We start from the raw sequence: 12,647 nt of genomic DNA on the forward strand, positions 1-12,647 counted from the left end.
GCCCTCTGTACAAAAAAAAATACTTGCCCTGTATATCGCCTTTATTCTGAACATGTTGAGAATGCTGACACAAAAAGACATGCACAAGTGAAGGACATTCTGTTTAACTGCTTCGAAATTCCAAAGCCACAGGTTAATTGCAACCATTGTCAATCACTTGAAAAAAATCAATCATGCTAATTTATTTTAAAAATACAAAATTAAGTTAAAGGTTTCACAGTTGATGATAATAAACCTCGATTCCATCAGCATTTACCGGCATTGACAGCAGAAAGCCGAGAACAGTTCCTGCAATCTCGAGTTCCTGCCAAATATTCAGCTTGATTGAACAACATCCATTCCGAAAAGAGACACAAGAGACTGCAGCCACTAATCTGGAGCAAAAAAAGCAAACTGCTGGGGGAATGAAGTTCCTCCAGCTGTTTGTTTCATGCATTCTTAATATATCAGGTGCAGCAACAACCAACAGCAGCTATGTGTACAATTGCCTTTGTACTGTGGCACAGCTACAAGCCAAAACATCGCACTTCACATTTACATCCGTAAAAAAAAAAGAGAATACAGATGCAGGCAATTTGCAAAATAGGGATTATAACTAAAAAAAGATACAGGAGCAACTCAGCTGGTCAGGCGACATCTCTAGAGTATATGGATACGTGAGGTTTTAAGGCATGGCCTTCCTTCAGACTGCCGGAAACGTCACCTATCCATGTTCTCCAGGGGTACTGCCTGACCCGGTGAGCTACTCCAGCACTTTGTGTCCTTTTGTGTAAACCAGCATTCGCAGTTCCTTGTTTCTACAGTGATTGTAATAAATTTTCTTCTAACAAATAATAGTTAATGTTTCATTTGATGATCGACGTAGAAACTGTATTTGTTCACAGTTTTGTCTAGTGCTGAATTACATACATTGAAATGAGAGCACCAGGCAACGAGTTGAAATTGGGCTAACAGTAAGCAATCTAATGTACAACAACAATACCAACTTGTTGTTTAAGAAATGGAGATGGAAAATTTAACGCAAAAGGCGGATAATTCCTAAAGAATTAGGCAGCGAGTGCATAAAAATCAATGTTTTGCTCATTCTAATGCCATTTCCTCAGTGCTGTTGAGTAAGATAACAGGATTTAGAGACACCAACAAGGGGCAAGGGACAATGGTGTGTCCAAGTTAGGACTGCATCACGATGGTTGGGGGGAGGACCAAGGAGAGGGGGAACTGGCACGGGAGGAACTTGCAGGTGATCATATTCCTTTGCATCTGCCTCCTTTGTTCTAGGTGGTGGAGGTTGCAGAGTTAGGAACTGCCGTTTGAGTGTTCATTGAGATGCTGGTGGGGATGGTGCATCCATTGTGTGCTGGAGTTGGAACATCATATTGTAGCTGTGCATGTGTTAGTAGGACCACAGCTGAAGTGTTGGGTGCTGTTCTAGTCGCCATGCAGTGGATAGGTTGCAATGGGCTAGAGGTGGCACAGGTGAGATTCATGGGGTGTTGGTGGTATTGGAAAGCATGGGTTGTGGGGAGAGGCTGCATGGGCTCAGGCGGTTTTCCCTGGATTGAAGAGGCTGAGGGGTAACCTTGTGGGTCTGTGTGGAATCATGAGGATTATCGTGGTCTTTTTCCCAGGGTGAGGAGAGTCTAGAGCTAGAGGGTATGGGTTTGGTGTGGGAGCAGAGCGATTTAGTTTAGTTTAGAGATACAGTGCGGAAACAGGCCCTTTGGCTAACTGTGTCCGCGCCCACCAGTGATGCCCTCACACTGATACTATCCTACACACTAGGGACAATTTACAATTTTACTGAAGCCAATTAACCTACACACCTGTGTGGCTTTGGAATGTGGTGGGAAACCGGAGCACCCGGAGAAAACCCACGCAGGTGTCATGGGGAGAACATACAAACTCCGTACAGACAGCACCCATAGTCAGGATCGAGCTCGGGTCATTGGCGCTGTAAGGCAGCAACTCTACCGCTGCACCACCGTGCCGCACATCTGAGTGGGGCCGCAGGGATGGGTTTTATCATACAGAGGGTAGTGTGTGTGTATGGAGGAAGATACTGGAGAAAGGGGTGTAGGCAGGTGCAATTGCAATGTCTGAAGGACATTTGGGCTGAGGGGTTAGCAGGGATGTGAGCTGGCAAATTTAACACGACAAAAGGAGGATAATACCACCACAACAAAATAGGGAGTGCATAAAAATGAAGGTCTTATTCTTTGTGTGGGCAAATCCAACATGTGTGATTAGCTTCGGAAATGCCTTGGTCAGCATGGATTGTATTGTGCCAAAGGGCTGCTTCTCTGCTGTGCTCAGTAGGATGGGGCAAGATAGTTGGGATTGTGTGGGATAAAAGACCAGTAAATTCAATCAAGTTTATAAAAATATGCATGAAGATTTGAGGAGACACAAGAGAAGACTTTTATTGGAGGCAGGAGCCTGTGACTTATATCACAAAGGAGCAGGACAAAGATAGACAACCAGACCATGGGTACTTCTGGAGTTGGCGGTGATTGATGAGAGGCAATGATGCTGGAGCAGATGATGTTTGCAAATGAGCAGGAAGCGTGGAAATGGCACATTAAGTACATCAAGTGCAGCTTGAGAGAAATAGATGGGGTGAATGCACAGAGTCTTTTACCCAGGTTTGGAGAATCAAGAGATAATCGGAAGCTGCAGGGCAACTTTTTCACGCAGAGGGTGGTGGGTATGTGGAACAAGTTGCCAGAGGAAATATTTGAACCATGTACAATGACAACATTTATAACACATTTACACAGGTACATGATTGGAAAGGTTTAAAGGGATATGGGCCAAACGCAGATAAATGGGACTAGCTTAGATGGGGCATCTTAGTTGGCATGGACAAGTTGTGTCGAAGGGTCTGTTTCAGTCCTATATGACTCTAGGTATGAATGACAATGAAAGCCAGCACACTAAGCTTCCAATTATACAGTATGTATTCTTAATGTGTCTTGTAGTTTTGCAACACCTGAGCATGGAAGGCACTGACATGTTTAAGGTAAAGAATGGATTTGTGATCCAGAAGTGAAGTCAGTGAGTGAATGAATGATCAAGTGGATGGGCTAAGAATGGGTTTTGATGAGCAGAGCAATGCTAGTTCTGAATTGGTGCTTGAGGAAACTAATCCATGCTAATGAAGAGTTAATACCAGTGCTAGGAAAGTTGGGCAACGTTTTATAAGATAAAGACGCACAAAACCCAAATATGTTGCAACAACGCTTTTATTTATTGAAAAAAACATTGTTTTTCAAAAATTGTACAATTCCAGTTTTTAAAATCTACATTACAAATGCAGAATAAACTGACTTCACTTCAGTGTTGCTTACACTTAAACAACACTATGGAGTTTACGTTAGTGGACCAGCATCCGGAGCTTGGCTGATTAAATGAATGACAGGTTGTGAAATAGAATTCAACTATTCGTGTGTTTGCTCAAATAATATGAATTGCAAGCTGCTCTTTATAGTCAAAGTCAAACTGGATCATTCCTCTTGAGTGAAGGGGCCCTTCTGCCATTACTCAGTGTAACCTACTCAGGCAAAAAGTCACATTTTGGTGTACGTGTAGATCATAAAAGGTAAATTATTGAAAGAATAACAAATATGCTGAAGTACAACTGTGTTCATGGGATCATCTCTCTCTGCAGTGTGTTGAAGGGATGAAGTATTGAAATATGAATCAGATTTGATGGCCAATGATAGGAAATGAAGCAGCAAATAAAACACTTTACCAGATTAAATTCAGAAAGGGACGTAAGAGGTTTAGTAGCAAGATCCTTTAATGATTAGTAATGAACCATTACAAAATGGTGTCAGGGATAGCCAGCCTAATAACAAACTTTAAAATTTAATGGCTGCAGGGGCAATGCGGGAAACCATAGGACTCTGATTTAGATTCAAAATGAACTGAATTGAAGGATAGTTTATCTGAATGAACCTGTCTGTACGGTAGCTGCCATTTGCAGTGGAAACAAGTTTGCCTACACCCTGGACAAAGTCGTATTTATAGAAGGACATGTTATTAATATTTAACCTGGCTCAAACGAATTAAAGGGATTCCAGAGAGATGGGACAATGGGTGACATGTGCACCGAACAGAAATGATACAAGATCAGAGGAAAGGAATAAAACCAAATGAGCAACATAGAACGGATCTGAGAACTCCTTCCTCAGACCCTTCCCCTGGTTCATTCATTGGCATCCACAATGGAAGGGCTAGGATGCAAACACCAGATGTCTGTGCAAGTCTGGAAGAGGATGTAGGTTTGATTGTACTTTGGAATAATGAGCAATCTTTCTCACTGTCCTCCAGCAAGAATATTTAGCCATTATCATATGTTCTGTAAATGGCAAGGAGATTCATAAATGTCTTAAAATGTGCAAGCCAGGAAAAAATATATTAACTTATGCTCTCTTAAGGTGATAACTCTAAGGAGATATTAGGAGCAAGATTTAAGCTTCTTAAAGGAATAGATAGATGGTGCAACAACCATTTCCATTAATATGACCTTTTGATAGTGTCCCCATAAAACAAAATTTGATGATAATATACACATTACTTTGATAAATGGTCAAATGCCATAAAGTCCTGAATCAGAACAGAAATAGGCTTGCAAGAGGAAATTTTAACTGCATTATATATAAATCAACTGCCAAAAGACAAAATCTGAAGAAAAATAATAGTGGCTTGGATAAATGTTTGGAAGATTGGATAATTTCGTTTTTAGAACCAATTTGAGATTTTCCCTTGTACCAGGCTATTAGTACATTGTGCCAATTCTTATTTTGTGGTACATATTTTCTAAATATAATAATTCTCCTCTTACATTCAGCCAAAAATAAGTAAGAACTCTGCTGGCAAAGGATCGTTTCTAATCTTGAGAAAGCAAATTGAAGGGTACAAGAGTATGCGCTAATTAAGCCCATTATGAGGAAATGTTGTCTGTTGAATGAAGACAGATGAATTGTTTTCAGAGCAACAAAAATAAAAGCTTTTATTTATTCATTTGAATATAAAACAGGCGTTATCACAGATGTACAAAGCGTACTGGTGGTTTAACATACAAGAAAGATTGCTGTCCTTTGCACAGTAAAATCCATTGTGATTGGTTGAGTACACAACATTCTCTACCAGTCACTGGACTATATGACTGAACGCTGCTAACATTCAACTGATAAAAGGGACAGTCTTCCCTTGGGTAAAGTGTCAAGCAGGATAATAATAACAAGCACCGTGAGGAATCTGATCCTGTTTTTGATATTATATGCTCTTCATGTACCTTCCATTTTGTGCATGTGCATCATTTGATTACATGGTTTTCTTTTACTTCAAAGCACTAGATCACAAGACAAACAGTTTTTATACATTCTAATGCATGGTTTAACTATAGTAAGTTTTCCTAATACGGGACAAGCCTTCTTTATTGCTGAGTCTGTGAGGACTCTGGATGGTTGCTTCTTCCATTCTCACAACAAAACAAGAAATCTACTTTACTACAAATAGTAAATGTTAGACTCTCTTTACAAATGGCAGGTAGCACAGGACGCAACAGACCTGGCATAAAAAATATGATAAACCTTGCTAAGGCAATATTACCCAATGTGTTGGATTTGGTTCTCAGGACCTGGGAGCAGTATTACCATCCCTACTATTTATTCTTCTTTATTTCCTCAAAAATGGCAAACACCATTTTGATGCACCAGAGGATATTCAATATCCTTGGGCTTGGTCACTAATTAAGGCAGTATTCTGTGTTTCATATCCAATCAGGCAACTCGGGGAGCCAGCTACTAAACAGGTGTATCTTCTGTCAAGTTTCTGCAGTACTGCTGTCAAAACACAATTGGAATTATTTTTTTAACTGTTGTCAATCTCTCTCTCTGTTTATCTAGCATCTCTTACCAATTAATCATAAACCAGCAATATTTGAAGAGCTCTAAGAAATTTACTGTAGACCAGACCCGGTCTGTCTCGAAGCACATGGGAGAATGTTTAGCTTGACAAACGGCAAATGACTAACAATGGAACATGGGCTTGTCACAAAATGGAGTAAGGGAAAAGTTACCAGCCACCATTTTGTGTGCATATTGCATCTTTTAGAGCAAAAATTAAAACTCACATTGCAAAATATTGTTGTAAAAGATTATAAAAAATTAACACTGTTTCTTGTACATTAGTTTCTTAACCTATAATTAAAAAGGTTTACTGGAAAAATGGCTCTTTTGCAGTTAGTTATTTTTGTAATTTTCTTAGAACCCAAAACAGGTTAAGAAAAAGTCTTACCATAAATACAATTAGCAGCAGTAAGTAAAAAGTTTGAAAGTATAGCTGTCAGTTTGGAGTTTAAAGCACATGGGGATGTTAAAGTATGTGCACATCCTGAAAACCACACAACCTGCTCTGTTTAACCTGCCACATGTGGAGAGTCTAACAACAGTCAGTGTATGTGTGCACATGCGAACACAAAGTTATTAATGAACACCAGCCAATCTGGCACAATACAATTTTTTTATTGATTTTTTAAAATATTTTTAGTGCACTTTAAACTTCAGTTAATTCACAAGCATAAAGATGTCCACAGATCTTTTCACAAACTTTTATCTTCTGATGGAAGGTGCTTGCGTACATCACATCATGTGCTAGGATACTGCACCTCTGAGGTGGACCGAGTGAATAACACAACCTTACGTTCATCTTAAAAAACTGGGACACCATGCAAGTAAGAATTACTGCATTTTCAATATTTCTTCCATTGGTAAAACCAAAGATCTGATGAATTACCTCGAATATAGTGTGCAGATGTGAAGCTATCCACATAAAATGTAACACTTTGCCTTTTAATAGCAAACATTTAAAAGAGTAAAACATTCTCAAATGTCTCTCTCTTAATATACTTCTAAAGAACAAAATAAATTAAAACTGTTTTGTACATAATTACACAATATGAAGTTACTCAGTGTTTTTTCTCCTTTTTTTGTAGTACAATGGTAATCATCACACATGAAAACTTATCTGAACCCTATTACTGGATGGACCTGCAATCTACACCCCCATTGTTAGGTGGCAGACAGCTCCTAATTGTCCTTGCGTGTTTTTCCCCAAGCCCTGCTTTGAGAGGGAACCCATAACTTAGTTGCAACTCTAAAGGTGCAGACATGGTAGATGTTACTCTTGTACCTCTTAATATCAAATACCAGACCTACAAGAAAATAAAAGGAGGAACAAAATATCTTCGGTCAGTCATTTCTAGGTAGAAGGTTTCTTGTTTACAACTTTTGAACGAATTTTGACCAAATCTCAAGAATCGACAACCTAAAATACTTGCTTTTTTTGCCACAGTATGTGAATACATAAACAGCACCCCCTTAGAGGGCAGATTAAAAAACGTTTAGCAACTTCAGCTGACATAACTTAAAAATACAGAGCGCAGATAGTACACTTACTTTAAAAGCAGTTAATCAACCAACAAGCAAGAAATCGATTCCATGATGGGATTTTGACCTTCAAAGGGCTGTGTACTAATCATTGTCTTTGTGGTACAAAGGAATAGTTTCACATCTTTGTGACGAGTCACTAGTGCTTGCAAGTGCAGAAAGTCCCCCTCTGGAGCAACCATTTGTCTTTCGGTTTCTGCACATTTGTGGTGAACACCAAAGAGTAATTTTTACATATGTACATACACATAGTCAATGGAAGCCTTGAACAAGAGGCTACATGTTGTAGGCCACATAGATCGGATCGAGTTGGTCTCCCAAAAATCCATCCCTTAGATGCATGCGTTGCTTTTCTCCACGAGAGTTTATTGGGATCACTCCGACATCTACCACAACTACAACTCCTACAATCAGGTAATGTTCCTCCAGAACCACATTAGTAACCAGGGGAACAAGGTCCAAAGCCTCCTGTTCTGATCCATCCAGTTCCACAACCACCACCAAAAGATTAGTCCAGGTAAACACCGCACTGAAGAAAAAGATAAAGAGAGAAATAAGTAAATGGTAATGCTAGGCTTTATTTAAAAGTTAACACTTTGATTCAGTGAATATTTTCAGTAGTTATTTGATTTGTATTAATTATCGAACTACACCAGGAACTGTCGAAGACACAAAGTGTTGGAGTAACTCAGCGGGTCAGGCACCATGTCCCGAGAACACAGATAGGTGATGTATGTGCAGATGCTAGTTTATACCGAAGACAGGTACAAAATGCTGGAGTAACTCAGCGGGTCAGGCTGCATCTCTGGAGAAAAGGAATAAATTAAGTTTTGGGTCGGAACTCTTCTTGAGGCTGATTGAGGTGGGGGAGGGGGGAGAGAGAAAACTGAAAGAAATGAAACCTGGCCAGTGATAAGTGGATACAGGTGAGATTTTTTTGGCTAGGTGGATGGTTGGATAGAGGCCAGAGATGAAAAGACAAAAGATGTGAGATAAGGATTAGAGATTTGCAAATAATGAAGCTCGTAGAGGGAATGTCGGTGGAAGGAGGAGGGGAGAAATGGGTGCAGGTCCAGGTTGGGCACAGGGAGGAAAGGGCACTCACATGGGCCCCAGCTATTCCTGCTGTTCTGTTGGTTACGTTGAACAGTCCTTGTTTCAAACGTACACCGCCACCATCCCCCAACTTTCGCTGCTACATTGATGGCTGCATCAGGGCTGCCTCCTGCACCCGTGCTGAACTCATTGATTTAATTAACTTTACCACAAACTTCCATCCTGCCCTGACATCTATCTTCTCTTTTTGACTCTCTGTCGCCATCATAGGGGACAGACTATCAACTGGTGTCTACTACAAGGCCACCAACTCCCAGGGTTATCTGGACTACACCTCCTCCCAACCTGCCTGTTGCATAGATGCTTCAATGTTTCTATCTCTGCTGCATCTGCTCCCAAGATGAGGCTTTCTGTTCTAGGATATCCAAGAAGCCCTCGTGAATAAATCTGGTTCCCTCTGCTGTCATATGGAGAGCGCTGTACCTCCTCTGAGTATTTTATTGTTCTCGCTTCCCCACCCCCAAGATAGAATAGAGATCCCCTGGTCCTTTCACCTCACCAGTCTCCACATCCAACACATCATTCTCCGACATTTCCACCACCACCAACGTGATCCCACCACCAGTCACATCTTCACCAACCCCACCCTTTTCAGCCATCTGAAGGGACCGCGCTCTCCATGACTCCCGGATTCTATTGCATCTATTCCTCCCCTTCCATCTACATTCTTTCCTGGATTTCACAACTTGCAACTCTTCAATCTTTATCTCACACCTTTTGTCATCGTCTCTGGCCTTTGTCCAGCCATCTGCCTATCAATAACCCCCTTCACCTGTATCCACCTATCACTTGCCAGGCTTTATCCTGACCCCCCTCCACAACACATATCCATGATCTCCAGTGATGCTTCCTGACCCACTGCGTTACTCAAGCACTTTGTCTCTTTTTGTAAAGCAGCATCTGCAGTTCTCTTCAGGGATTAACATTACCTGAACCTGCATTTCTTCTTTAATTGCACTGTGACCTGCACTATAATAATTCCCTACATTTCACCCACTTCTGATTCTGATCATAACCTGGTTTGCTGAAATCATCCCACCCAATCACATTTCTATACATTTGCCAATTTATAGCCCTGTCCCACGGTGCGAGTTCATTCCAAGAGTTCTCCCGAGTTTGCCCTGATTCGAATTCGGAGATTTACAGTAATGGCCACTAGTCGGTACTCGGGGCTCTCGTGGACATTTTTCAACATGTTGAAAAATCTTCACGAGTCTTCCCGAGTACCTGCCGTTAGCGTTACGAGTTGCTAAGTGACGTCCCCAAGCTCCGACGTACCCGCTACGTTCATTCTCCGTGCTTACCATGAGTCCGATTTTTTTTAAACTCGGGAGAGCTCTTGAATGAACTCGCACCGTGGGACAGGGCTTTAATTTCTGTTGCAAAATTTCATTTAATCTGCTCTTTCCCCATTTGACCAAATTCTTTATTAAGTGACTCAACCAAGTCTCTAGTGGCTAATTGCGTTGCCTAATAACCCTCTGGATATCAGGAAGACTTGGATTTATGTGCATGTGCAAATTCAGGAAATCCGCACTATATAAGTTAGTGTGGGGGAAAAAAGGAAAAATTAACATTTTCATGGCACGGAAACTAATTGCCAGACTGAGAAAGACCTACCATTCAGTGATACTCTTGTGAGAACGAATCACAGATGTTTCAATGTCAATGGGATGATACCTCATTCCTCGCAATTCCATTGCTTCATCCAAAGCACCCACAACATACAACGCATCGTGGCGTTCTAACAAAACACAAATCATGGACTACATTAAACCCATGTTGAAACATAATTATGGCAGCTTTGTTTTGTACACAGAGAATTAAATCTCTACAGTTGCCCAAAATAAAGCTATAGCAAGAATAAAGAACAGTGAAATACGTTTTAAATGCATTTCCTTCACACAGAAGGTGTTACAGTTCCACCACCTATTTTCCAGCAACTGGTGGCCACGCCGTACTTTAATCCGGACAAAATTAGGGGAGCACACTTGAATTACCCCCTGGAAGTCCCCCCGAAAATGTGGCAGCTAAGCTGGGTGAGGCGGCCAATCTCCACCTCATCGGGACTTCCACGCCGATCGGCGGGTCGAATTTGCCCCCGGCGGCCGGGGCTGTGGAACTCTGGCCCGGCCAAAGCTGGCAGATCTGTTATAGCCGTGGCCAACATTGCAGGCTGGTATCTCTGCCCCTCGGTGGCCTAGGCAGACTGTCCCAGTACCGTTGGACCCCTCTCAGAGGCTGTGACCTCTGTTGGTCTGGAAAAATAGATAATCTGGCAACCAATAAACTGCCAGAGGAAGCGGTTGAGGCAGGTACTATAACAATGTTTAAATGTTATCTGAACGGATACATGGATAGGAAAGGTTTGGAAGGATGAGGGTCAAATGCAGGCAAATGGGACTCGCATGGATAGACACTTGGTCGGCATGGGTTGAGTCGGACTGAAGAGCCTGTTTCCAGAATCTCCCCTTGAATCACTAGTCATAAATGTAACTGAACCAGCCACAAACAAATGTGGCTTCATGATTGAATGCAGTCCTGATTGTTACACAAGAGGAAGGGTGTGGTTAGGCTAGAGGGAGTGCAGAGGAGATTCACCAGGATGTTGCCTGGGTTGAAGGACTCTAGTTAGGGGGAGAGATTGGAAGGTGTTACTGATGAGAGATTGGATAGGCTGGGCTATTCCCCAGGGTGAATGAATCTGATGATTGGACCTGGCAGAGGTGCAGAAAATTAAATGAGGCACAGATAGGATATAAGAGGAAAAAGTATGGAGTTTTATAGCAAATTTGAGGGGGATGGTTTCTTTATACACACAAAGTGGTCATTATCTGGATCTCTGGTGAAGTCAGCTGCAATGACTATTTAAGATACATTTATGACAATTGCTTGAATACTTAAGACAGGTGTAGTGCAGGTAGATGGGCATAATGGTTAGCATAGACAAGATGGGCCAAAGGGCCCTTGCTGTGCTATATGACTATAAGATAACAAACAAAAAATGCAGAATTTCTCTTAAAATCAGGTTGTTCTTCCTAGCCCTTACCTCCACTGGCGTCAGTAAGATCCGTCCGTCTAAGAAATCCTAAGTAACCAGTTCGAGCCCATACTGTTTGTGTATCTCCAAAGCTTAGGCGGGAGTTAAAATGATCTGATTGAAGTGATTCATCTCCATAAACGGTGAAATATCCACTCGCATTATGAGCACTGTGAACCCAAATCTGTTCAATGGGGAGAAACAGATGTGAATCATTGTCTTTGTCTCAGTCCAGCAACATATTGCGTTAGCAATCTGTCGCAAAATCTCCCCATAATGCATTCAATATCATAAATAACACGCATACTAATACTTAAAAAAATACAGAATGTGGAAAGAACCATCGGGGAGAAATTAAAACAAATAAAAGGATGAAAAATAAGAAAGCACATTGGAGAAAAATAGAGATTGTTAAAAAGGAAACTTCCTCGGTCTTCAAATAAAATTGTGCAACAAATTCCACCACAAGGAAAATAATATTTTGTGCCGTTCTGGTCTCCCCATCACAGGGAGGATGTGGAGACCTTGGAGAAGGACCAGGAGAGGTTAACTAGGATGCTGCTTGGATTAGAGGGTATTAGCTGTAAAGACTTGGATTGTTTTCTCTGGAGTATCGAAGGCTGAGGGGGCAACCTGACAAGTATACACAATTATGAAAGGTTTAGATAGGGTAAACAGTCGGAATCTTTTTCCAAGGGTCAAATACGAGAGAGCATAGTCTAAAGGCCAGAGAGGGAGAGTTTAAAGGAGATGTCCGGGGCATGTATTTTACATGATGAATGGTGGGTGCCTGCTCCATGTTACCAGGTGGTGGGTGAAGCAGGTACAATTGTGACATTTAAGAATCTTTTAGATAGGCACCAGAATATGGAGGGATATTGATCAGAGGAGATTAGTTTAACTTGGCATCATGTGCTCCACAGGCATTGTGGGCTGAAGGGCCTGTATGAAGTACTATACACTGTTCTATGTACTTTGTTATTATATGTTTGAGGTCAATGCCTTGACACAATCACACAATGTCCATTTGTCCACTG

The 12,647-nt window shown here is 41.4% G+C and overlaps 1 protein-coding gene across 5 annotated transcripts in view; it reads right to left on the reverse strand.

The window, feature by feature from the left end:
• Positions 1-4,987: 4,987 nt before the first annotated feature.
• dip2c (disco interacting protein 2 homolog C) overlaps positions 4,988-12,647 on the reverse strand; it is a 539,567-nt gene continuing 531,907 nt past the window's right edge. For all 5 annotated transcript variants that reach the window (XM_033044735.1, XM_033044743.1, XM_033044718.1 and 2 more), the window contains 3 exons: positions 11,620-11,794; positions 10,191-10,314; positions 4,988-7,983 (listed from right to left, as the gene is read on the reverse strand). In XM_033044735.1, the coding sequence (XP_032900626.1) occupies positions 7,731-7,983; positions 10,191-10,314; positions 11,620-11,794 (552 nt within the window). In that variant the 3' untranslated portion in view covers positions 4,988-7,730. The remainder of the gene's footprint in view (positions 7,984-10,190; positions 10,315-11,619; positions 11,795-12,647) is intronic.

Source organism: Amblyraja radiata, chromosome 2 (genome assembly GCF_010909765.2).
Source record: "Amblyraja radiata isolate CabotCenter1 chromosome 2, sAmbRad1.1.pri, whole genome shotgun sequence".
Lineage (NCBI taxonomy): Eukaryota > Metazoa > Chordata > Chondrichthyes > Rajiformes > Rajidae > Amblyraja > Amblyraja radiata.